Genomic DNA, 26,874 nt, shown 5'->3' with positions numbered 1-26,874 from the left:
CTCAGGTAACATCGGTCCAGTGTGTGACGTGTGGAAAGAAAGGCCCTGGCCCAATTTATCCACCTTTCCTTCCGAGTCACAATCTCTGGCCCTACCCTCATTGTTCATTTGGTGTGTCTGTGTGTGTGTGTGTTTTGTCATCTCTCTATGTAGCGCTGGCTGGCCTAGAACTCTGACGTTGCCTCCTGAGTCCTGGGGCCTGGTGTGTGCCACCACAACCATCACATTTGCCATTTCTGGCTCTGGTCCCCTCCGCTAGTTTTTCTCTCACTGATGACGGTGCACTGCCCAGATAGATTCCCAGTACTTGCGAGATTCATCTCCTACGCCCCGTTCTGCCTTCCTCAGGTCTCTGACTCGGTTACAGAGTGGGAATAGATCCAGGCAAGCAGAGGCGGCGGGCGGGTCTCAAGGGGCAGCTGAGCAAGCACATGGCAAAATGCGCACTGGAGGTGGTGAGCAGAGCCCAGAGGACTGGGTGCCATGCGGGAGACTGCAGAAGCAGCTGAGCCATCTCACCTTCCCACTGTCATGATACACAAAGAGGTTCCTGATGCGGCCCTCTCTCCTGTAGGTGATCTGTAGCCCATGGGGATGGCCTATCTTCTCCGTCTGGAAGGTGGCATTCAAGTCTTTGATGTTGATGACAGCCTTTGGGGCTTTACCCTAGAAGAGAGAAAGACAGTTCTCAAGATACTGGTGGCAATAGGTGCCTTATTGTAACCTTTGCCAAGGCCTTTAATACACTCAAGCCCCCAGTACATAGCCCTGGGTTTCTCTAACAGCCAAAGGCACAGCTCTCCTATCGATGGCCTGTGCTCATCATCCTCTCCCTCCCTAGTCCCTCTGAGTTGGAAGCAGGTCTAGAAAGCCTTCCCTTTGGACTCTTCACACGTGTCAGCCACAGAAACTTTCCTGGAATAAATCAACCACTGGCATGAAATAAACAGTCAGACAGAAGCAGTCATGGGAGCTTGGAGCACACACACACACACACACACACACACACACACACACATCCCGACACACATTCTCTGTGCCTGTCCCTTGGGCTCTGACACAGGGTGGAGCACTAAGTGATACACGAAAGGGCTCTGACCAGAAACATGATGATTCCAAGCCCCTAGACCTGCAGGAGCCACACTGAACCATCTCTCTGGCCCACAGTTTTTTAAAATACAATTTAAAATTCCATTCTTAGTCCCACTCAGCCTCATGTCACTAGTCAGCTAACACTAATGGCTGTGAGAACCAGACAGGGCATACACAGAATCCTTTGTCACCAAGGAAAGTTCTATGGAACCATTCTGGAAGGAAACTTGGACATATTCATTAAAATGTTGAAGTGATTATTGTTGTTGTTGTGTGTGACTGTGGGTACACATGTGCCACAGTACACTTGTGGAAGTCAAGAGGACAGCTTTCAAGGGTCAGTTCTCCCCTCCCACTAACTGCTCCAGGATTTGAACTCAGACTGTCAGGCTTGTGGGGTAAGCACTTTTATCCACTGAGGAGCCATCTTCCTGACCTGAGTGTGTTGTCTGACCTACAGTTTGCATCTAAGAATCTACCACAAGGAAATAACTGCATGACTATGCAAACACACATTACATAGGCAACAAAAAGTCTGGGGAATGTAGCACAGTGATAGAGTGCTTGCCTTGCATGCCCAAGGCCCTAAATTCAATCCCCAGCACCACCAGCATGCACACGCGCGCGCGCGCACGTGCACACGCACACACACACATACACACACACACACACACAGACACACACACACACCACAAAACAACAAGGGAAACAAATTAAATGTTATCAATTATAATGGGTTGAATTAAACCATAGTATAGGCACACAACGGAATACTCCAGAATTAAAAAGATAATTAAAAGCACATGCCTATACTCTCAGTTCTCGGGAAACTAAGATTGGAGATCTGAGCCAGACTGGGCTCTAGAGCCAGATGCTGTTTCAAAATAAAACACTGACAATGAAACTAGCGCCTAGGATGCCGCTCAGAGGCACAGCATCAACCCATCTCAATCACTGTCACAAAGATTTCCCATCAGGCGGTGGTGGCGCAAGCCTTTAATCTCAGCACTCGGGAGGCAGAGGCAGGAGGATCTCTGCTGTGGATATCACTCTGTATAAATAAAATGCTAATTGACCAGTAACCAGGCAGGAAGTATAGGCGGGACAAGCAGAGAAGAGAATTCTGGGAAGTTGAAGGCGGAGAGAGAGACATGGCCAGCCGCAGCCATGACAAGAAAAAAAGAAGGCACTGGTAAGCCATGAGCCACGTGGCAAAGTATAGATTAATAGAAATGGGCTAAATATAAGAGTAAGAGCTAGACATGGTAGGCCTGAGCTAATGGCAAAGCAGTTTAAATAATATAAGTGTCTATGTGTTTATTTTACAAGTGGGTTGTTAGACTAATAGGGTTTGGTGGCACCTGGAGAGAAGGTCTCCAACTACAGACCTCTGTGAGCTCCAGGCTAGCCTGGGCTACAGAGTAAGTTCCAGGACAGCCAGGACTGTTCACAGAGAAACCCTGTCTTGAAAAACCAAAAAAAAAAAAAAAAAAAAAAGATAATTTTTTTTTAAAGATTTATTTATTATGTATACAGCATGTATGACTGCAGGCCAGAAGAGGGCACCAGATCTTGTTACAGATGGTTGTGAGCCACCATGTGGTTGCTGGGAATTGATCACTCAGGACCTCTGGAAAAGCAGTCAGTGCTCTTAACCTCTGAGCCATCTCTCCAGCCCAAGATAAGATAATTTAAGTAGAGTATTTTCTCTAATTTTGCCAAATACAAATGGATTGGATATTGTCATTCTTACTTGATAACTGTTTTTGTTGTATCTATGTTAAAGTTAAAAGCTTCCCTTTTTATTAGACAAAAAGCAGAAAATGCTGTGGAACAATCTTTGTATGCTGTAAATATGTATTACTCTCCTTGGTTAATAAAAAGCTGACTGGCCAATAGCTGGGAAGGATAAGATTGAGCAGGAGAGCCAGACTAGGAGGATGCTGGGAAGAAGAAGCGCAGAGTCTGAGGAGTTGTGAGGAGACATCAAGAGACACAGAGTACATACACGAGGTAAACGAACATCAGGGCAGCACAGAGATGAATAGAAATGGGTCGATTAAAGTTGTAAGAGTTAGTTAAAACAAGCCTAAGCTATTGTCCGAGCATTTATATTTAATACTAAGTCTCTATGTGGTTATTTGGGGAGTGGCTGGTGGGGCAGAAAAGTGTGCCTACAATGTATGCCTGAGGCTCTAGGCTCTGGGTTTGATCCTTAACAACACACACACACACACACACACACACACACACACACACACACCATTACTAATAAGATAATTTCTTTCACTCAAGCTCACTCCATCCTTTCTCCTTCTGCGTTTCCCAGAGGCAGACAGTCATGAGTTTAATGTCTGCTCTACTTCCGTTCTCATACTTGTACAAACACATAGACTCACAGGCATGTATCTAGGAACAACTTACAGTATTGTCATATGTAAGTTTTTAATTTGCTTTGTGGTCCTGGGGACCAAGCCCTGGACCTTGATCTTACTAGATGAGTGCTCCACCTTATAGGGATGCCCCCAGCTCCCTTTCATTATTTGTTTATTTGTTTGTTTGTTTGATGTTGTGGCACTAGGAACTAATCTAGGGCTTCACTTACTCTCTCACCGAGGGTTTATTGTTGTTGTTTTTGTTTTATGTTTTGTTTTGTTGAGGCTGAATTTCTATGTGTAGCCCTGGCTGTCCTGGAACTCACACCATAGACCAGGCTGGCCTTGGACTCACAGAGCTCGGCCATGGGATCTGGTAGTGTTTTCAGGTATGCAAATGTAAGGCCGGGTGGTGGTGGTGCACGCCTTTAATCCCAGCACTTGGGAGGCAGAGGCAGGAGGATCTCTGTGAGTTCGAGGCCAGCCTGGTCTACAAAGCGAGTTCCAGGAAAGCACAAAGCTACACAGAGAAACCCTGTCTCGAAAAACCAAAAAAAAAAAGCAAATGTATACGCAGACAAACATCCATATACATAAATAAAAATAATTTTTTTAAAAGGGGGAAAAAGAAAGAAAAGATGTGTGATAGATAGTTCATTTTTGTTCTGACAAATAAAGCTTGCCTGGAGATCAGAGGGCAGAGCTAGCCACTATTTAACCATAGAGGCTAGGCTGTGGTAGCACATATCTTTAATCCCAGCACTTAGGAGCAGGAAGAGCAGGCGTTTGAGGCCACTCTGGGCTACACAAGATTGAACCGCTCCAAAAATGAAATAGAGCCAGGCCATGGTGGCTCACACCTTTAATTCCAGCACTTGGGCGAATCATGCCTTTGATCCCAGATCATGGGAGGTGGAGACAGGAATATATAAGGCTGGTGGAGACAGGATCTGCAGCCTGTTCAGTCTGAGGATCTGTAGAGACAACCCTCCCCGTCCCGCACCCCTGCCCCACCTCCACCCCATCCCCAACTCCCTCTGAGAGTTTGTATAGGTAAGAGGTCTCTGGTGGCTGGCTGCTCTGCTTTCTCGGATCTTTCAGCCTTCCCCCTTGATATCTGACTCTGGGTTCTTACTGCTCGGACTAATTAGGACCACGCTTCAAGAAGTATTGAAAGAGCGTGTGCTCAGACTTTAAAACTGCAGGCCCCGTCTCACGTGGAGGCCTACCACTCTCCTCCTCCAAGGCTTTTCACTCAGCCGCAGACCGTGGCACAGCGGCTCGTCCCTCTAGCACAGCCTGTCCCTCTAGGAAAGCGACAGAGGAAACACACAGACCAAAGACCTCAAGTGCAAGCTAAAGAGCCAGCCGCCACCCCCCTGGTCAGCTGCTCCTTCCCATTACTTGGTTAGCACTTTTTCTTTTTCTGTTCTCCAATTCTGGAATGCCCCAGGGTTCAGCGCGGTAGCTGGCCTCCAAAGATGTCCTCACCACTTCCTTCTCTCCCAGTAGGCCCCATAAGCTCTACCCATAAGGATGTAGAACTGTATCCCTTCCCTTTTTTCCTCTCCCCCGAGACAGGGTTTTCTCTGTGTAGCTTTGGAGCCTGTCCTAGAACTCACTCTGTAGACCAGGCTGGCCTGGAACTCTATATGTAGATCAGGCTGTCTCAGAACTCATAGAGATCCACCAGCTTCTGTTTCCAGGGTGCAGAGACTAAAGGTGAGCACCACCACATCCAGCAACAATCACTTTTGCTTAGAAAACAGCCTTGGGCTGGCGGTGGTGGCACACACCTTTGATCCCAGCACTTGGGAGGCAGAGACAGGTGGATCTCTGTGAGTTCCAGGCCAGCCTGGTCTACAGAGTGAGTTCCAGAACATCTAGGACTGTTACACAGAGAAACCCTGTCTCAAAACAAAAAGAAAAGAAAAAAGAAAGAAAACAGCCTCTATGCCATAAAGAAATCTGTGCTTGGGATGAGCTCAACAGGGTGCTGATCTAGGTTGTACAAATCCTTGTCCAATTCCTAACATCACAAGGGGAAGAAAAGAGAAGAGAAAGTCACTGTGACCGTAGCGGTTCTCCAGGGCACTGGGCCAGTGAGGGAGTTCTGTTTTATTTAATTTTTAAATACCTAGTTAGTAAGTTTTGTTCTTTGAGACAGGGTCTCTCTATACAGTCCTGAATGTCCTGGGACTTACTATGTAGACCAGGCTGGCCTCTAACACACATATCCACCTATGTCTGCTTCCTGAGTCCTGGGATTAGTGTCACAAACCACTCTGCCCAACCTCATTTAAATGAGTAAATGACATTTGTAAATATATCTCGATAAAACTGGTTTGGGCCGGGCATGGGGGCACACTCCTTTAATCCCAGGACTCAGGAGGCAAACCCCAGCGGCTCTCAATGAGTCCAGGGCTATCCTGAACTACATATCAAGTTCTGAGCTAGTAAGGTCTGCACAGTGAGACTCTGTCTCAAAAAGAAAAAAAAAAATCAGAGAACAATTAACAATGAAATGGACCAACCTAAGTGATCTCAAGTGACCAGAGTGTGGTTGTGTAGCGGACTGGATTGACAGTAGCCAAGGAAAAGTAGGAGAATGTCCTGTTTGCCAGGGCTGAGGTTCTCCCTAAGACAAGGGGCTGTCCACGAAGGCCTTAGTGAGCAGAGTGCCCCCGAGGAAGCACAGGCAGCCTGGCCTCTTACCTCCTCTTTGGTGTAATACTTCAGGAGGCCCTCTCTCGCCAGAAGGACAAACCTCCTTCTCAGGAACTGTGCGTTGTCGCGTCCCCGCTTCCACAGGAACACTTCTCGGTCACCTTAACCACCAAGGGCGAGAAGAAGTGAATCACAAAGTCAATGCAAATAAGCTAAAGAAGGCCTCAAGTTCCTGGGGTAGGAAGAGCCCCCATCTGCCACTCAAATATAGCCGATCTAACGGGGCTAATTCAGGTGCAGGACACAGGGTCCTATCTGTGTAGTGGGAGTTCGCTCTGCCAATGACCTTGGGATGTCTGGGCTGATAGAAGTGGTGCTTCTTATCTGCCTACAGGATCTTTTAAAAGGGAGGAGAAAGGGGTCTCCTTTCTTGGATGGTGAAGACTGGATCAGTGTCGTGAAGCAACAGCAACGTGTGATCAGTCCCCAGCTTTCCAAGGACTCTGCAACTGGATTTACCTTATCCTGTATCAGTGAGTCTGTTTCCCCCCACAGGACCCCTTAATACACACATACACACACACACACACACACACACACACACACACACACACACACACACACACCATTGAGGTTCTCCTTACATATCTGGGGCCAACCTTATATAATTTCAGTCTCCACCTACTATGCAAAACCTTTCTGCCTTGACTCTCCTGAGGTCGGTCGGCTTCACTGGAAGCCAGGTGTGTCAGGGCCTGTAATCCTAGCACTTCAGCTGGGGAAGGAGAGTGGTTATGAGTTCAATGCTTGTCTTGGCTACATAGCAAGACCTTGTCATGAGAAAGAAAGGAAAAGAGGTTGGAGAGATGGCTCAGCAGTTAAGAGTACTTTGCTCTTGCAGAGGACCCAAGTCCCGGCAAAGTATCCATAACTCCAGTCCCAGGGGATCAAACTCTCTATTCTGACCTCTGAGGGCACCAGTATCTCATGGGGTACACATACATACACTCAGGCCAAACAATCACACAAATAAAAATAAAGTTAATTTTTTTCTTGTTTAGGGCTTTCTTTTTTAAATTTAGGGTCTTTGGTGGGGATACACGCCTTTTATCCCAGCACTTGGGAGGCAGAGGCAGGAGGATCTCTGAGTTTGAGGCCAACCTGCTCTACAGAGTGAGTTCCAGGACAGCCAGGGCTACACAGAGAAACCATTATTCGTAGAAAAAGAAAAATTGAATTACGAAAGTGACCTCAAGACACTAGTTTGAGGAATGAATAATTTACATCCTGGAGATCCTGAAAGCTTTGTTCTTTCATGCTTTGCCCTAAGATCCTTGAAGACTTTTGTCCCCAGGGCAGTGACAGCCTGAGAATTCAAGTCATAGGAGCGATCACTGCTCTGAGTCAAGGGCTGCCAGTGACCTTGTGCCCTGCATGAGTGTGGAAAGAGAGGCTCATCACCAAGCCTACCTCCACCTTCCATTTTTCTAGAGCTCATTAGAACATAGGCCTCAAAACATTAAGATGGTAACTTTAAGGCTGCAGAGATGACCCAGTAGTTGAGAGCACTGGCTGCTCTTCCAGAGGATCCAAGTTCAAATCCCAGTACCCCCATGGCAGCTCACAACTGTCACACTCCAGTCTCAGAGGCTCCAGTTCCCTGTCCTGGCCTTTGGGTGCGTTGCATACATGTGGTGCATATACATACATGCAGACATCATAGCAACTTTACCTGGGGGCGAGACAGCTTTCTCATGAGCCATAAACTCCTGTCTTTCATACTTGGCTCGAATCCATTGCTCCTTTAAGACCCTAAAAGAGAAATTTTGATCAGCCATGTCTGCTGCAGTGTCTTCCCGTTCCCACAGTGACTTTCCAAGACCCTACAGAGGAGAGTGGGACAGCCCAGGCAGAAGCTGCCTTCTCAGGATACCCAGACATTCTCGGCCTTAGGACAGTTAACATCGGTGCTGGCTGAGTCTCTGTAGTGGGGGTGGGGACTGTCTGGTGCTTTATGTAGTGTGTGAAGGTACCTCTGGCTCCTACCTCCTAGATTCCAGGAGCTTCTGCTCTCCAGACGACACACCAGGAAAATTTGTCTTCTAGTGGGTTGAGAAGCACTGGACTGTCCCTCAGCCCTCTAAGTCAGTGATCAAGGTATGCACTCCCTCGACACTTACCCTGTCCCCCAACACTCCCACCCGTAACTCTCTGCTCGTGAACTTGAGCCAAAAATGTCCTGGACCTGAGCCAAAAATGTCCTGGACCTGCTGGTTGACTATGAGACACCACACTGCATAGAGCAGACTGGCCTAGGGGATCCCAGGCTTACTCCAGGTGTCTAAAGTAATTAATTGAGAATGACTTTGAACTTATGATCTTCCTGCTTCCACCTCCCAAGTACTAGATTACTGGTGTGTGCCACCACACCCAGCTTTATGCAGCGCTGAGGATCAAACCCAGGGCTTTAAGCATGCTAGGCAGGCACTCAACCAACTGTGCTATATCTCCAGATCAAATTACTGAACATCTCTAAACTTCGGAATGAGCCAGTAACATACCTGCCTTCCCTAGTGCTGTTCAGGTGGGTTTTTTGTTTGTTTGTTTGTTTGTTTGTTTGTTTGTTTCAAGGCAGGGTTCCTCTGTGTAGCTTTGGAGCCTGTCCTTGAATTCACTTTGTAGACCCGATTGGCCTCAAACTCACAGAGATCCATGTGCCTCTGCCTCTCGAGTGTTAGGATCAATGGCGTGTGCCGCCGCCACCACCGCCACCGCCGCCACCACAACTACCACCACCACCACCACTTGGCTTGGGCAGTTGTATATAAAGAATCCAGCAGCCGAGCGGCGGCGGCGGCGGCGGCAGCGCATGCCTTTAATCCCAGCACTGGGGAGGCAGAGGCAGGTGATCTCTGTGAGTTCAAGGCCAGCCTGGTCTCCAAAGCAAGTTCCAGGAATGGTACAAAGGAAAAACAAAACAAAACAACAACAACAAAAAGAATCCAGCACCATACTCAACACACAGTAGGGTTTGTTGTTGTTGACAGGGTCTTGCTATGTAGACTGGCTATGAACTCACAGAGATCTTCCTGCTTCTGTCTCCTGAGTGCTGGGATTAAAGTCGAGCACACAGTAGATTCTTTTTTTTCTTTTTTCTTTTTTTTAAATTTTATCCTGGTGTGATCGGACACCGAACAGCCAGGGAATTGAACCTGTTCCTCTGGAACATCAGCCAGTGCTCTTAACCCCTGAGCCATCTCTCTCCTCTCCACAGTAGATTTTTTTTATTTTTATTTTTTTAATTTTTCGAGACAGGGTTTCTCTGTAGCTTTGGAGCCTGTCCTGGAACTCGCTTTGTAGACCAGGCTGGCCTCGAACTCACAGAGATCCACCTGCCTCTGCCTCCCGAGTGCTGGGATTACAGGCATGCGCCACCACCTCCCAGCCACAGTAGATTCTTAATGCTAATGTTAACCAAATATTATTCTGCAGTAAAACTGTGTATGTGACAACAAACTTACTTTCATTGTTTGTTCCTTCTTATCTTTTCCAGGTACACGTTTCAAAGGTTAGCTGACCAAATGCCCTGGGAATGGGAAAGACCTGGAGCTGTGCATCTGGCCTAAACTGGTGACTTGGAGCTCTGGGTTGCCCTGGGCTGTCAGGGGTCAAAGGGACCAAAAGTTAAGAGACCGACCAGAAGTGCTCCCTGGGCTGTGCTGGGTAATGCAGCTTGAACCTGCAAGTAGATTGCTGTCAGCTGCAGGAGGAGTCTGGCTAAGAGGAAGACAGAGGACAAGTGACATGAGAGGGTGAAAGACCGGGTGACGCGGGAGCCTGTGTGCGCCTACCATCTCCCCTCTCCCTTTCCTTGGTCATGTTTGAGCTCCTGGATCATCCTCCTCCTCTTCCTCCTCCCTCTTTTTCTTTTCTTTTTTTTTTTTTTGGTGTTTCGAGACAGGGTTTCTCTGTGTAGCTTTGTGCCTTTCCTGGACCTTGCGTTGTAGCCCAGGCTGGCCTTGAACTCACAGAGATCCGCCTGGCTCTACCTCCCGGGTGCTGGGATTAAAGACGTGTGCCACCACCGCCCGGCCCTCCTCCCTCTTCTTTCCTCTTTAAAAAACACATTTATTTATTTATTTAGTGTGCACACGTATGTGTGTAAGTGCACACTCCACAGTGCAGGTGTGGACGTCAGGACAACTTGTGGGAACCAGTTCTTTCCTTCCTTTGTGTGGACCCCCAGAATGAAACTCAGGTTCTCGAGCTTAATGGCAGGTGCCTTTACCCACTGGGCCATCTTGCAGGCCTTGGCTGTTGTTGTGGTGAAACAGTGTCTCACTGCAGTTCAGCCTTGTCACAAACTCACACTAGGCCTCAGCCTCCCTAGCCTCCTTAATGCCAGGATTACAGGTGTGTACTACAGTGCTTGGTTTGGCATGATCCTTCTTGAGGGTGGCTTCATACCTGTCCTTCCTGGTGTCTGATCTTCAGAACCCCCAAAACCTTTTGGTGCCTGGGCCAGCTTCAGTTGGAATTCTGTCCCCAGTCATCAGTTCTTTCTAGGTTTGAGGTGTAGCTCATAGATAGAGTGCTGGCCTGATATGCACAAGGCCATGGTTTTGACCCAAGATCTTCCTAAGGCACAGCCTTCCCCATGGGACAGTGAAGACGGCACCAGACCCAACATGGTGGTGGGAATCCTGGGCCATAGAATAAGCACTAGGGGAGAGACTAAAGATGAGTTCTAGTCCCAGAGGTAAGGAATGCAATAGTTATAGAACTGGAGGAGAGCAGCCACCAGCCCTCAATCAACAGGGATTAAAATGCAAAGACATTTGTAGGAGTCATGATAAACACTGCTGGAGAGGACAGGGTAGAAAGCCCATGGAAGAGACGCTGATCAGGAGCTTGGAGCAGAGGCTGGAAGGTGGTAAGGGGGAAAGATGGGACAGGTTCTTTCAAGTGGTGTCCAACACAACCCTCAGAGGGATGAGGGTCTTGGTATCACTCTAAGGCTGACACTAAGAAGTGCATTAAAACTACCACACTAGGTGACATGGGAGCTGCTTAACAAATGATGACCTCTGATCTACATTACACTGTAAGGCGAGTTTTGTTGTCTGCACTTTTGAAAAGGGTCTTGGACTACATAAAGAGGGACATCTAAAAGGCTTGGTGGCTTGGCCACCCTCTTATAGCTGGGTAGCAGTAGAGTTGGGGGAGAAAAACCTGAGGCCTTCTGCATACAAAGCTTTGCCTCCCTGCCTCTCCACATGGTATCAGTAGCCCTTGGATCACTAACTGCAAAACTACAGAACTACTCTGTGGTTCAAATACAACTTTCCAGTCATGCCCGCATGAGACTGTGTCTACTCGGAGGGATCCCTTTTCCTGAGTACACAGGACATTGTCTGACAGCCCTGAATGAGGCTGAGTCCCTGAGAGGGAGGCCCAGGATTAGGGAGTCAGCCTTTCAGAGATTTGGGGTGACTAGGTTCTGTGGTCTTCCTCGCCCCTCACATTTACAACCCTCCTGCTATACTGGGTTTTCCTAATGTCATGCTACCATTCCCTGGAATCAGATGATCCGTTCCTTCCCAGCTCTATGCTCCTTCACACCCATCATGTTCTGTCTCTGAAACACAGTAGTAGTCACACTTGCAGAGTAGCTGAGAATGTTGACAATAACACACACAGCTTTTAGAGCTTTTTAGAGCTTGGCATATGGGTAAAGCGCCACAAATATTAATGGCCTTTGTTTTGTGTGAGGCGTAGTCCCAAATAGCCTAAGCTGGCCTCTGACTCACAATGTAGCTGAGGCTGACCTTGAATTCCTGATCATACCCTCTTTATTTACCCCGCTATGCACCAGAATTACAGACTCCTGCCACCATACCTGGTTTAAACCAGGATTCCTACGAGCCCTCTGTGATGATACCAAATTCATCCTTGAAAGAACCAACCAGGTCACAGGAGAACTCACCTCAGACAAAGGTTCCAGGAACAGAGAAGGGCTGGGAAGACCTCTCCCCAGACCCGAGGGAATCACTCACTTACAGGCAGTCGCTGGCCTGAGGGACATAGTAGAAAGCTGGGACTCTTGCTTCAAACTTGGCTTTCACGTTGAGATTCCCATTGCTGGTCATGAACTATAAGACAAGAGCAAATCATCATAATTGTAGAACTTGAAAAAAAAAATGTGAAATGAAGCCATGGTCTAATCAAAAGACTGTGGTTGCTGGGCATAGTCCTGCACACACACCTTTCATCCCAGCAGAGGCAGATGGGTCTCTGTGAGTTCAAAGTCAGCCTGTTCTGCACAGTGAGTTCCAGAAGAGTTAGGGCTATGTAGAGAGACCCTGTTTCAAAAATAAATAAATAAAAAGCCTGTGGTTTTCACTGGCTCTGAGGCAGGGCCAGGAGAAACTGCCTCTAAGGAGGCATTTCACCAGGCATGAAAAACCCTATTTTGTCCTATTATTGGGACTGATAACCATGCCTCAGATAGGAATATCTCTTTACAGTTCTCACACGAGAGTTTATTGGGTCTTTTCACTATTTTAACACTCCTACTATGTTTTTAAAGAGGACACTGGGCTCAGAGAGGTTAGGTGGCTTGCTCAAGGCAGCACAACTAGTTAATACAAAGTGGTGATGTCAACCCATTTCTGCTGGACCTCAAAGCTCAGGGTCTATCTCTTCTTCCACTGACAGCCCCCTCACAGCCCTTAAAGTCTACAGGAGACCAGGCTAGCTGGAGCATGCAAGTGGCTGCCAGCCCCATAGAATACCCAATGTCACCTGAGACTCACAGTGGACATTCTGTCCAGTGATACGCTGCTGTGCCAGTGGGCAGTGACAGCTGGCACAAGAGCAAGAACAGCAGATTGGTAATTCCTATCTGTGGACACAGTGAACACTATCTTCCTCCCTGGGGGCTCTGGAGCTGTGGTGTAGACATGTATTGCCTGTGGACCCCAGCAGAGCATGAGTGACTCTGGGGAGCTCATCTGTCCCAAGGAAGACATAGCAGGGGATTTAGAAGGCAAAAACCTGTGGGTGTGTGAGCTGGCTGGCAGCATCCCTGTGTTTCCCACACACAGAATGTGAGCCTTGACTAGATAGCCACTCTGTCTTGTCAATGTGTTCTTCCCCATCAAGGACATTACAATTACATATGTGTGGTCTGGATAGTAAAAAGTCCGGTCCAGATCCTGCCATGGAATGGGGATGCTTAACGATGTTACCTGCTTCCCCAGTGGCCCTTGGCACTCTCAGTTCATCAGTGAGATGTAAACCTGTCTGCTCTCCTCAGGTTTTTCTGGCTGAGGGCTCCTCTATACCAACTGAGCAGGCAAACAGAGTGGGCTAGGGAGATGTGAAGGACCTTGGGCTATGAATCAGGACATTTCTCTTCCTCAGTTCCTGGCTCCCATGAATGTTGACAGCATCTGTTAATTCACTGTGTGTCTGTGCTGAACCTGTTTTTTTGTTTGTTTGTTTGTTTGTTTGTTTGTTTTTTGTTTTAAGCTGAGGATTGAACCCAGGGCCTTGCACTTGCTAGGCAAGCACTCTACCACGGAGCTAAATCCCCAACCCTGAACCTGTGTTTTATTATTATTTTTTTTTCTTCTGTTTTTTCCAGGCAGAGTTTCTCTGTGTAGCCTTGGCTGTCCTACAGGACTCTGCTCTGTAGATCAGGCTGGCCTAGAACTCTCAGAGATCCGCCCGCCTCTGCCTCTGGAGTGCTGGAATCAAAGGCACGTGCCACTACTGCCCGGCTGTTTTATTCTTACAGCAACCACATGAGAGGGTGGTTCATGTCCATAACATGGGTGTGGAGGTGGAATCTGTAGCTAAGATTAAGGAACTAGCCCAAGGGCTAGAGAGATGGCTCAGTAGTTAAGAACACTTATTGGTCTTGTAGAAGACCTGGATTCAATTCCCAGCGCCAATATGGCAGCTCACAACTGCTTAACTCCAATTCCAGGGGATCTGATAACTTCTTCTCATCTCTGTGGGCTCCTGCATACATGTGGTTCATATACATAGACTCAGGCACACACATATCTTTAAATACACACACACACACACACACACACACACACACACACACAATTAAAGGCACAACTTAGGGCATCGCCCCTTGTAGAATTAGCTAGGATTTGAACTCAGGGCCTTTGTCTAAGCCACCACCTACTAGTCTATGCTTCCTCTCATTAGCCATTGCACCTCTCTGGGCTCTATTTCCTCCTCGGTGGAATAGGAAGAACACCTGCGCCCCGCCTCCTCTCCCCAAGCCCAGTTCCAAGAATCTGCATGTGCACGCGGTTCTACCTCCACCATACTGTCGTCCCAGAAGTCCAGTCTCACGGATTTAACTTTGCTGACATCTGGGAAGTTGCGGTGCACACCAGAGCAGTGGAGACAGATGAAAATCCCCAGCTTGTAAGAGGCCCAATCAGGATCTGCGGGGTGGAAGGGCAGGATCTTCGCTGAGGCGGACCAGGACTGGGCTGGGGTGCAGAGATAGGCTGGGTCGGAGGCCAGCTCTGCCCACGCCGGTAATCCTTTCTCTTTTGATCCCCAACCTTGGACAACTGAAGTAACACCACAAACCGTGCCGAGCCCACCCTTCGGCGCAGCGACACCCAGGAGACCTCGGAAGGAGGAACCGAGAAGAGGGGGCGAGTGAGGGACCCACTCGGAGGCTGAGGGCAGGGAGCCGCATCAGCATCCTCAAGGGTCAACGCGCCGCAGTGAGGGTCGCGGGGGCCCAGGCGGCATCGGAGGTGAGGACCTCAGGGTCCGAGGGTGCGGAAGGGCCCAGGGTCGGAGATGATGTCCAGGGCCGGTTCCTGGGTTGTAGGATGCCCGGTGGGAAAGTGAGAGAGACCCCAGGGCGTGGACCGCATCTGGAGCGGAGCGAGGACTGAGGTCCTGGGCTTCGGGAGCAGGGAGACGGAGGACCGTCGGGGCTGCCGGAGACGCTCCAGCGAGAAGGCCTGGAGTCCCAAGCGAGGAACGTGTCTGGGTCGCGCGTGGATGGGATCCTAGGGAAGGGGCCGGCAGGCCAGGGCCAGGGCCGTGCCTGGCTGCACCTGCCCCGCACGCCGCGCCCTTACCCGCAGCCCCGCAGTCGGCGCAGTGCGTGTTGCCGGTGCCCGCGGCTTGCAGCAGCTCCAGCAGCCGCTTCTTGTTGCGCTCGCGGTCGCCCATGGCCGGACCGGAGGTCCCAGCTGGGCTCAGCCCCGCCGCCTTCGCACTTCCCGCTCCTGGACGCCCATGGTCCTGCCTTTGCCCGGCGGCTGGAGAAGGACTCAGCTCGCCAAACCTTCAGGACTGCGCGGCCGCCGGCCCCGCCCCTGGGGCAGCATGCCCCGCCTCCAGGTCCTCGACCACGCCCCTGGACCATATACCGCTCCCCAAGGCCTGCAGTCTATTTCCACTACCTGAGAGGCGGGACCCGAGTGCACCGGATGTAATCCTGACTGGCTACTTGCTAACTGGGAGACCATGGTTTATTCGCTCTTTCTAGGCCTCAGTTTCCACATCTGAAAAAGAGGCATATAAGGGTAGCATAGGGGCTGGAAAGATGGCTCAGGGGTTAAGAGCTCTGGCTGGTCTTCTAGTGGGCCGGGGTTCGATACCCAGCACCCACAGGGCAGCTCATAACTGCAACTCTAGTTCCAGGGGATCCAACGCCTTGACGCAGACATATATGTAGGCAAAACACAAATACATATGAAATAAAATAAATAATTAGTTAAAAAGATAAGGGCAGCGTAGCTATTTCCTCAAACTTTCCGCTCTGGGGGGAGGAAGGCAGCTCATAAAACTCAGGGAGTTCAGGAAGTAGAAGATTCACAAGGTTGAGGGGAGAAGACCCATTTTTGCTTTTTCATGAACCGGATTCCTGCTGGGTTTGCTCTTTGCAACGCTGTTTCTTTTGAGTCACTACGCTCCTGTAAGTAGCCTTAATAAACTCACTGGTTTGTCAAGCTAGACTTGGGTACAATCTCTTTGGTCTATCGTTGGTGTCCTACATAGGGTGAAAAGACTCTCCATGTCTCTCCAGGAAAAGTATACAACAAGCGTGTGTCTGCACTTCAGGGCTCCTTGGAAAAACTGAACATGCTCTAACGTGTGTTAAAGTGTTCTGCAGGTCTTAACCTCTGTTTGGAGACAGCTAGACACAAATGCTCCCTCCTCAGAACACCTCCATGATTCCCAGTCTCCAGCACTCCATTGGGCCTGTTACAATTCCTTAATAGGGTAAACTCTCCTCTGTGGCCACCACATCTGTGATCCATGCCACATTACAGTAGCGTAGACACCTGTGTTCATTTCAATCCCTGTGGCCTCACTAGAGTTCAGGGTCAATAGTCTATTCTGGGGAACAGAATATTCTGTTCTGGGAAACAGCCTCTATCTACTTTCTGAAATTGAAAGTTTCATGACTGGATTCACCAGGAAGTAGAGCAACCTGGATAGAGCTGGAGCCTGTGAAATTCCATCTCTGTGAGGTGAGCAGGGCTTAGGGGGTTTTGAACCTATATCACTACATCCCATCTCTTTGACACCATCGCCAATAACCCACTAGACTCTGTCATTCATCCATGACACACATAATGCTTAGTGCACAGAGATGTTGGGTTTCTATTCTGAAGGACCTGAGACCTCCCCATACCCACATCACACACACACACACACACACACACACACACACACACACACACACACACGGTAGCATGATGTAGTGGGATGAACTAGGATTCCACAAATTCAAGATATGAATGTTGGCTCCGACTCCATCCTTCCCTAGCTGTTTGTGAAGGCAGCTTGTTCCATGACTTCTCTGAACCTCGGTCTCGTGTGAGATAAGGACTTTGAGGAATGCCGAGATGGCACAGCAAGCTCCCAGAACCCAGAGCTTGCCTTGCTTCTCCTGTCTCTTGGTCAGCTGGTGAGACTCATCTGGAAGGCGAGGTTTCATTTCCCATCATTCCACCAGACCTGGAGAAGAAGCACATTCCAGAATCGGCCAGTCCTTGACTATGTTTTGGGGTTGGGGGTGGCTAGCCCAGGAGCATCCATAAAGGAACCAGTAATTGAGACAGCTGGGGTCAGCAGGCATGAAACTATTTACTAAACAAACCCAGAGATGATTCATTTCCGCTGCATTAGATAAAAAAAGAGACAGAAATAGGTCTCCCAGGAGGAGGATGGGAAAGACAATAATGTAAGGTATGAACAGAGGGGTAGGGGGAAAGAGGGCACAAGCCAAGGACATCTGTCCTCTGCTCATCCTCAAGGCAAAGTTGGGCATTTGGCACCCCAGCCTTCCTCAATCTCCTGTAGCATCTGGACTCTTAACTGTCCCCTCCCTGGAAGCCCCAGAATGAATCGCAGCAGCAGTCAGTTCAGAGAGAAGTCCAAGACTGAAAGGTTTACCTTCCCATCCTCATTTTTGGAGGTTTTAGTTTAAAAGTTAGCAAAGACTTAGAGTGGACTTGCAGCTACCCTAAGAAGGAAAACTGATAGTGACCAGGTTTCTGCCTTCCCGCCTCTGTGTTGGGGGTGAGGAGGTGAATAACACTGGCTGGGTGCTCAGCAGACCATGCTCCAGATAGTGAGGCCTTGAGCTGTGGGATGTCCCTTGGTGGGCAGCAGGCATTTCGTTTCACAGAAGAGGCTGAGGGCTAAACTCCAGGGGAGCTCTTACCTAAGGTCTTCTGGTCAAATGGTGTGTGCAACAGGGGCCTACAGCCAGATTTCCTGTCATAGTACCATTTAATGCTATTTATTTCATGAAATGCTCTTCCTTCTCATCCTGGATTTTTGTTTATCTTCCTGTGCTGGGGATTAAACCGATGGCATTGCTGGGTAAGCACTCTGCCACCGAGCTGTAATTCCACTCCTTATCCTTTTGTATGTACACCCATAACACGTACAAAGTGATGATTTGGTACACTGTGTAATGATCATCATATTCAACACTTCCAGGCTGGAGAGATGGCTCAATGGTTAGAGCACTGGCTGCTCTTCCAAAGGACCCAGGTTCAATTCCCAGTACCTACATGTTGGCTCACAACTGTCAGTAACTCCAGTTTCAGGGGATCTGGTGCCTTCTTCTGACCTCTGAATACAATCATGGACAGACACACGGACATACACATAATTTTAAAAAATTAGCCAGGTCGATCTCTGTGAGTTCGAGGCCAGCCTGATCTATGAAGCAAGATCCAGGAAAGGCACAAAGCTACACAGAGAAACCCTGTCTTGAAAAACAAAAACAAAAACAAAACAAAAAAAATTAACCTTGATTTATTTTATTTATTTATTTATTTTTGAGCTGAGGATCGAACTCAGGGCCTTGCTAAATCCTCAACCCTAACCTTAATTTAAAACACACACACACACACACACACACACACACACACACACACACACCACCACCACCACCACCACCACCACCACTACAACAACAAAAACCCACACCCACCACCAGCCTTCTTATAACTCAGAGTTTGTACTCGGTATTTTTACTGCTGATTTTCAAAACATGAAACATGTTCATCACCCCCAACAGAAACTTTGTTACCTCCTCCTGGATTTGGCGTGATGAAAGCTTCGCTCTGTTTCTGTGTTCAGAAATCACAAGTCAAGGGGATGTAGCAGTGGTCCTTCCATCACAGCCCAAGAGGCAGAAGCAGAAAGATGGAGGGTTTGAGGCGTGCTGACGTGCACAGGGAATTCCCAACCCACCTGAGCAAAGCCTTGTCTGGAAATAGAAGCAAAGCCGGGTGGTACGAGCGCACGCCTTTAATCCCAGCACACGGGAGGCAGAGACTGGCATATTTCTGCAAGTTCCAGGCCAGCCTGGTCTACAGAGTGAGTTCCAGGACAGCCAGGGCTACATAGAGAAACCCTGTCTCAAAAAAGCCCCCCTCAAAAAAAAAAAAATCAAAAACACAACAACAACAAAATAAAATAAAAAGTAAAAAAGAGGGGCTGGAGAGACAGCTCAGTGGTTTAGAGTATTTACTTGCTGGTCTTGCAAAGGAACCCAGTCAGGGTTCCCAACATCCATGTCAGGTAGCTCACAACAACTTGTAACTCAAGCCGTGTGGTGGTGGCGCATGCCTTTAATCCCAGCACTCAGGAGGCAGAGGCAGGTGGGTCTCTGTGAGTTTGAGGCCAGCCTGGTCTCCAAAGGGAGTTCCAGGAAAGGCGCAAAGCTACACAGAGAAACCCTGTCTCGAAAACAGCAACAATAACAACAACAACAACAAAAAACCCAACTTGTAACCCCTGCTACACTGACACTTTTTCTTCATCACACATACACATTTTACATACATACATACATAAAAGTAAACCAAATCATTTAAAATGTTTATATTATTATTTATTGTATGTGCATGTGTGTGTAAAAATAAATCATTTAAAATATTTATCATTTATTTTTAAATTATGTGTATGTGTTTGTGAGTGCTTTCGTATATATGAGTGCAGATCTTATAGAGTCCAGAGACATTGGATCCCCTGGAGGTAGAATTAAAGGTACTTATGAGCCACTGTACAGGAGAGGGATCCTAACTCAGGTCTTCTTAACTGCCGAGCTATCTCTCCAGCCCTAAAATTAATCTTTTTTTTTTTTCCTTCATGAATTAACACATTTGTATCACAGCACCTACAGCCAGTTTCCCCATCCTACATAATTATCACTTCCAAGGCCATGTGCAGTTGGGTAGATGGGAATGCTGAGTCTTAGGGGTCCTCCCCTGCTGGTGCCACTACATAGACCACACTTCACTGGTCTCGGGAGAACAGTCAAACCCAAGCCAACCCAAATGTGCATCATAATTAGGATGTGGGCTACCAGGATGAGAAGTGTGGAGTTTTTGAAAGGCTGTGTAGATGGTTCAGTATGTATGGGTGGTTCAGTATGTATGTGGATGGTTCAGTATGTATGGGTGGTCCAGTATGTATGGGTGGTTCAGTATGTATGGGTGGTCCAATGTGTATGGGTGGTCCAGTATGTATGGGTGGTCCAGTATGTATGGGTGGTCCAATGTGTATGGGTGGTCCAGTATGTATGGGTGGTCCAATATGTATGAGTGGTCCAGTGTGTATGGGTGGTCCAGTATTATTGGGTGGTCCAATGTGTATGGGTGGTCCAGTATGTATGGGTGGTCCAATGTGTATGGGTGGTCCAGTATGTATGGGTGGTCCAGTATGTATGGGTGGTCCAGTATGTATGTGGATGGTTCAGTATGTGTGTGGATGGTTCAGTATGTGTGTGGATGGTTCAGTATGTGTGTGGATGGTTTCAGTATGTATGTGGATGGTTCAGTATGTGTGTGGATGGTTCAGTATGTGTGTGGATGGTTCAGTATGTGTGTGGATGGTTCAGTATGTGTGTGGATGGTTCAGTATGTATGTGGGTGGTTCAGTATGTATGGGTGGTTCAGCAGGTCCCTGGTGAGGTTACAAAGGCCACACCTGGGTCCCATGGCCTTAAGTCATATCTGCACCTGTCCTGACGACGACCGGCCACGTGGCCAAGAGGTGAGCCTAATTTTTCCTGGCTTCTGGATCTGGAAAATGAGAAAGGACGGATAAGCTGCTTGTATTTTCCTGACCCTTCTGAGTGCCCCTCCTCCCAAGAAAACCCCAGTTCCTACATACCTCCAGCTCCAAAGTTGTGTCTTGCTAAAATGCTGACCATGCAACCCTTTGGTGAGTCCTTGAAATCTCCAACATTGGGGTCTGGCTAAGGGCATCAAAGCCAAACCCAGTGTCATCTCACCATAGCTCTGCACCATGTCAGGCTATAACCATCCTTGGTGCTCACTGGCTTCTGAACACTGAGCATAGAAACAGCCACTTGCTCTTGGCTCTGATGTCCCAGACACAGCTGAGCAGCTGTGCCGTGCTTGTGGTGCTGAAAAACCCAGGACAAAAGATAAATTGTAAAGAAAAAAACAAAGTAAAAGGAAAGGAAGGGCATTTGCCTAGTACACTTGAGACCCTAAGTTCAATACCCAATGCTGGCAAAAGGGAAAGGGAGTGGGGGATGGTGGGGGGAGGTGGCTCAGGGGTTAAGAGAACTTGCCGCTCTCACAAAGGACTTGGATTTGGTTCCCAGGACCCAAACAGCAACACATAACTGCTAGCAACTCCAGTCCTGGGATCTGACACCCTCTTTTGGCCTCCAGACACTAGGCATACATGTGGTACATATAACATGTGTGAAGGGATAACATTCATACACATAAATAAACCTAAATTTTTTGTTGTTGTTGTTGTTTGTTTTTGTTTGTTTGTTTATTCGGAGCTGAGGACCGAACCCAGGGCCTTGCGCTTGCTAGGCAAGAGCTCTACCACTGAGCTAAATCCCCAACCCCTAAAATATTTTTAAAAGAAAGGAAGGGGAAGGGGGAGGGGTCAGAGAAAAGAATTTAGAAGCTGTTCCCAAGGGAAGAGGACTTAGCTAGAGGCTGCACCGGTTACTGCTGATGACTGACTTGGGGGTGGGCTGAGGAAGCCTCTCTGGGGTGCTCACTCTCTCCAGACAGCAGCTGCTCGGGTGATGGAGAAGCCAGGACCCCGGGACAGAATGTCCTCTGTAAACAAAACTCCCAGGGCTCCTCAGGACACAAACATCAAGCGCTGGTCGAAGTTCATTGCTGTCCAGCTGAGATGAGCCACTGCAGGCCTGGAAGAAAGCTTTCCATTAAGTTCCCAGGAACAGGCTTGAGATCCCCAGGGAATAGAGAGAGCCTGACCCTTTGAAAATGTATAAAAAAAAAAAAAGATATTTATTAGTCTTAGAAGTTTCAAGGAAACTATAATTATAGGGAATTTGGAAAACAGAGTGACAGAAAACATCATTCCCGCTGAGGGTCCATGGGTTGCAATGTGCCAGGATGCCAACATGCGCAATTTCATTTTATCTTTGCCACAACCTCCGGATAGAGACTAGTTGTAAGCTCATTTGGTGAACAATGCAATTGTAGCCCAGAGACAGAGCAATTTAGTTACATTGATTTGCTACATTTAGTTACAGGTCACATGACTAAGATGAAGCATCCTGGGTGGGGTGCAGCACTGGTACGGGGGTTTAAATCCAGTTTGCCTTGCCAGAGCATCAGGTTGAGTTGTGAACCTAACCTCCAAAAAAGGCAATGACAGGCAGCTGAGCCTCACACTACATATGCTTGTGTGTGTGTGTGTGTGTGTGTGTGTGTGTGTGTGTGTGTGTGTGTGTGTGAGTTTTCTTCTGGTCTTTCACTTATAACTTGAGGTGATCCAAGCCATAGTTTTCATACCATTTGACAGCCCTCTAAATTTTTATTTTTGTATTTTTTAATTTTTAATTTTTTGGGTTTTTTGAGACAGGGTTTCTCTGTGTAGCTTTGCACTTTTCCTGTATCTCACTTGGTAGACCAGGCTGGCCTCGAACTCACAGAGATCCGCCTGCCTCTGCCTCCCAAGTGCTGGGATTAAAGGCATGCGCCACTGACGCCCGGCAAATTTTTATGTTTTAAAGATTTATTTATTTATTATTTATACAGCTTGTATGCCTGCAGGCCAGAAGAGGGCACAAGATCTCATTACAGATGGTTGTGAGCCACCATGTGGTTGTTGGGAATTGAACTCAGGACCTCTGGAAGAGCAGTCAGTGCTCTTAACTTCTGAGCCATCTCTCAGGCCCCTTTAAATTTTTATATGTGTCTTTTTTTTTTTTTTTTTTTTTTTTTTTGGTTTTTTGAGACAGGATTTCTCTGTAGCTTTGGAGCCTGTCCTGGAACTCGCTTTGTAGACTAGGCTATCCTTGAACTCACAGAGATCTGCCTGCCTCTGCCTTCCTGAGTGCTGGGATTAAAGGTGTGCGCCACCACCTGGCAGAGAACTAATTTTTAATATGTTTACAAACAAAATTAACTTGTTCCAAGGACAATTATCTGGAAATAAGAAGAGGGAAATGAGAAGGAGCTGATTTCAGGAGGAAGGTGACTACTTTCATTTTGAACAGCCTGGCTCTGGTTCGCAGTAAATCATGAGGACTTGGCTGTCTCTGCCACCTCCAGGCTCTGGTCAAAGTACAGTTCTGAATGGTACAACTCTGGTGAGGACATTTCCTCTCAAGGCTATTAATCATTAGTTCTGAAGAACAGGTGATGCTGTGTGAGAACACTAGTGCTCACCGAACCTACATTGTACACGGGTTCTCTGCATCTCTGCATCCAGTTCCTGGTCAAAGTTATCAGCAGTTCTGTGAGGCAGGCGCTTCACTCTCCAATTTACAAATGAGGAAGCTGAGGTCCAGAGAGGAACTCTCTGCTAGCAAGTGCTAAGTTGGGTTTTGCTCAATTGCCACATCTCTCCAAGCACCACCAGGACTCCTGTGTGAATGTGTGTGTCATAGAGCTGCTGAAAGGAACCATGGGAAATTTATTCTCTCACAGTTCAGGGGTCTAGAAACCTGAGAATGTCAGTGGGGTTGGTCCCTTCTGAGGACTCTGCAGGAAATCCGTTGCATGCCTCTCTCTGACCTTCAGGTGACTACCTTCCTGGACATACAGATTTGTCACTCCATCGTCACCAGGCATTCACACGGACATCTCATAAGGACAGCAGGCAAGCTGGGTTGGCCACCACTCTAGTCCAGTGTCACCTCATTTTGGTGGAGGAGGTGTTTTGAGATGATAGGATCTTATTATGCTGCCCAGGGTGCCCTTGAACTTCTGGGCTCAGGGGATCCTCTCACCTCAGCCATCCAAGTACCTGTGGCCATGTTCTGTGGTCATGTTCACTCTTTTGATTGTGCAGTGCTAGAACTTGAATCCAGAGCCTCACCTGCGTGAGAAAAGTACTACTCACACCCCAACTTCACCTTATTTCAACTAATGACATCCACAGTGACATTGTTTCCAAATAAGGTCAAATTCTGAGGTACCAGGAGAAAATTTCAATATATCAAGCCGGGTGGTGTTGGCACACACCTTTCAATCCCAGCACTCAGGAGGCAGAGGCAGGCGGATCTCTGTGAGTTTGAGGCCAGCCTGGGCTACAGAGTGAGTTCCAAGAAAGGTGCAAAGCTACACAGAGAAATTCTGTCTCGAAAAACAAAAATTTTGTTCCTTTACGTATGATGGGATTGTGCACATGCACATTATGCATGCATGGTGGTCTGAGGACAATTTATCAGACTTGGTTCTCAGCTGCTACCATGTACGTCCCAGGAATCAAACTCAGATTACCAGACTTGGTGGCCAGCTCATCAGTCTATTAAATATTCTAAAATTAAAAAATAAAATGGTGGGGCTGGAGAGATGGTTCAGAGTTAAGAGCACTGACTGCTCTTCCAGAGGTCCTGAGTTCAATTCCCAACACCTACATGGTGGCTCACAACCATCTGTAATGAGATCTGGTGTCCTCTTCTGGACTGCAGTCATACAGGCTATATATACATAATAAATAAATAAATCTTTAAAAAAAAGAAAAAAAGAAAAAAAAAAAAAAAGCCATCCCAGCATGCCTGCTGTCCTTACAAAATATCCGTGTAAATGCCTGGTGACGATGGAGTGATACATCTGTATGTCCAGGAAGGTAGTCACCTGAAGGTCAGAGAGAGGCATGCAACGGATTTCCTGCAGAGTCCTCAGAAGGGACCAACCCCACTAACATTCTGATTGCAAGTTTCTAGACCCCTGAACTGTGAGAGAATAAATTTTCCATGGTTCATTTCAGCAGCTCTATGACATTCACACATGAAACAATGCTTTTTGTTTTTTTGTTTTGTTTTGTTTTTTTGTTTTTTGTTTTTGTTTTTTTAGTTTTTCGAGACAGGGTTTCTCTGTGTAGCTTTGGAGCCTGTCCTGGAACTCACTCTATAGCCCAGGCTGGCCTCGAACTCACAGAGATCTGCCTGCCCCTCCCTCCTGAGTGCTGGGATTAAAGGTGTGTGCCACCACTGCCTGGCCAATGTTTTTGTTGTTGTTGTGTTTTGTTTTGTTGTTTTTCGAGACAGGGTTTCTCTTTGTAGCCCTGGCTGTCCTGGAATTAGCTCTGTAAACCAGGCTGGCCTTGAACTCACAGAGATCCACCTGACCCTCCCTCCAGAGTGCTGGAATTAAAGGTGTGAACCACCACTGCCTGGCTTTTTTTTTTTTTTTTTTTTTTTTTTAAAGACAAGATCTTGCTGGGGCTGGAGAGATGGCTCAGCAGTTAAGATCATTGATTGTTCTTACAGATAGACCTGGGTTCAATTCCCAGTACCCATATGGCAGCTCACAACTGTTTGTAACTCCAGTTCCAGGGAATTTGACATCCTCACACAGACATACATGTAGGCAAAACACCAATGCACATAAAATAAAAATCAATCAATTAAAAAAAATTTTTTTTTTCAAAACAAGATCTTGTTATGTAGCAGGCTGACCTGGAACTCATCTTTGAATGCAGGAATGTGCACCACACCAGATGCTCTTATGAACAACTTTTATTTTAGACTTTTTTTTTTTTTTTTTTTTTTTTTTTTGCCAGAGCTGAGGACTGAACCCAGGGCCTTGCACTTGCTAGGCAAGCGCTCTACCACTGAACTAAATCCCCAACCCCTATTTTAGACTTATTTTATTTTATATGTGGTCTACATGTATGTCTGTGTGTCACATATGTGCCTGGTGCATGTTGGATACCCTGGGCCAGGAATTATACATGGTTGTGAGCTGGCATGTGGGTGCTGTTAACCAAAGTCAGGTCCTCCACAAGAGCAACAAGTGCTCTTAATGGGTGAGCTGTGAAAAACCATTGTTGTTGATGTCTTTTGGGACAGGGTCTCAGTTTGTAGTCTAGGATGGCTACAAACTCTCCATGTAGCCCAGGTTGGATTCAAACTCACAGCAATTCTCCTCATCCTCCTAGGTGCGAGGATCGCAGGCTAGCTACCATGTCTCATAGAAACATAAGCCCACTTACCTTCCCTTCCTCCTGAAAGCCTATTAAAAAACAAAAAAGGTGAATAAAGTACCCCGCCCCACCTTCCAGCAAAGACCCATTTCTTTCCACTCTTCTTCCATCTCCCAGGTTTCACTTCCCACTGTTCATTCTGCTTTGGCAAGATAATCACCTTCCTGATTCCTCTTCTTGCTCCCAGGCTCTTCTCCAATTCGGCCTCACATTGACTGCAAATGACTCGGGTTTTTTGTTTTTTTGTTTTTGTCTAGAAACCCCCTCCAATCTGGCTTTGTAACTAAGAAAACAAGCGCCCGGTTTTTCAACTGTTCCATGCAGCATTCCAAGGATCGAGTGTGGCTCCAGACTAACGACCCTCCGTGACAACAATGGCCAACAATGCCTAGCGTCAAAGTGATCTCCTCCGTCGACCCTCTTTCCCTTTGCTGTGCATCTATCCTGGTTACTCCTCCAACTCAGCACAGGCTATCTGTGTGCGTACAAGCACAGGCTATCTGTGTGCGTACAAGCTCCTCACAGTCCTCTCCAGGCTGTCTCTGTGTGTCTGGAAACCCAGAGAAGTCTCGCCCCAAAGCAGGACTAAACCTGGTCTAGTCCTTTCCTTCTCGGAGATCCCGCCTGCGCGCTTTCAGACCATCAGCCATCAATCTCTAGGAGGAACTCAGGGGCATCTCTACCTGGCGCTGAGCCTCGGACCGTCCCTTTCGCCGGAACCCTTCGCCTAGCCCTAGTCGAACACTTTTAGTTGGAA

General features: G+C 47.7%; 1 protein-coding gene and 1 non-coding gene across 7 annotated transcripts in view; both read right to left on the bottom strand.

Moving 5' to 3' along the window:
• The window catches only part of Adap2 (ArfGAP with dual PH domains 2), a 28,998-nt gene extending 13,400 nt beyond the window's left edge, over positions 1 to 15,598 (bottom strand). For 3 of the 6 annotated variants that reach the window (XM_036198161.1, XM_036198158.1, XM_036198159.1), the window contains exons 1-6: positions 15,263 to 15,598; positions 14,475 to 14,605; positions 12,195 to 12,286; positions 7,867 to 7,946; positions 6,183 to 6,295; positions 520 to 666 (exon numbers count right to left, since the gene is read on the bottom strand). In XM_036198161.1, coding sequence (XP_036054054.1) covers positions 520 to 666; positions 6,183 to 6,295; positions 7,867 to 7,946; positions 12,195 to 12,286; positions 14,475 to 14,605; positions 15,263 to 15,356 — 657 coding nt within the window. In that variant the 5' untranslated portion in view covers positions 15,357 to 15,598. The remainder of the gene's footprint in view (positions 1 to 519; positions 667 to 6,182; positions 6,296 to 7,866; positions 7,947 to 12,194; positions 12,287 to 14,474; positions 14,606 to 15,262) is intronic. The other 3 variants (XM_036198163.1, XM_036198164.1, XM_036198162.1) reach the window with 2 other exon arrangements.
• A 5,366-nt stretch (positions 15,599 to 20,964) lies between these two features.
• LOC118590524 lies at positions 20,965 to 21,106 on the bottom strand. The gene has a single exon (XR_004945814.1). It is a non-coding gene; the product is annotated as a small nucleolar RNA SNORA43 (small nucleolar RNA).
• Between the last annotated feature and the right edge of the window lie 5,768 nt (positions 21,107 to 26,874).

Source organism: Onychomys torridus, chromosome 8, assembly GCF_903995425.1.
Source record: "Onychomys torridus chromosome 8, mOncTor1.1, whole genome shotgun sequence".
Taxonomy (NCBI): Eukaryota; Metazoa; Chordata; class Mammalia; order Rodentia; family Cricetidae; genus Onychomys; species Onychomys torridus.
Note: the sequence above shows the minus strand (reverse complement) of the source record. Positions and strands in the feature narration are given on the sequence as shown.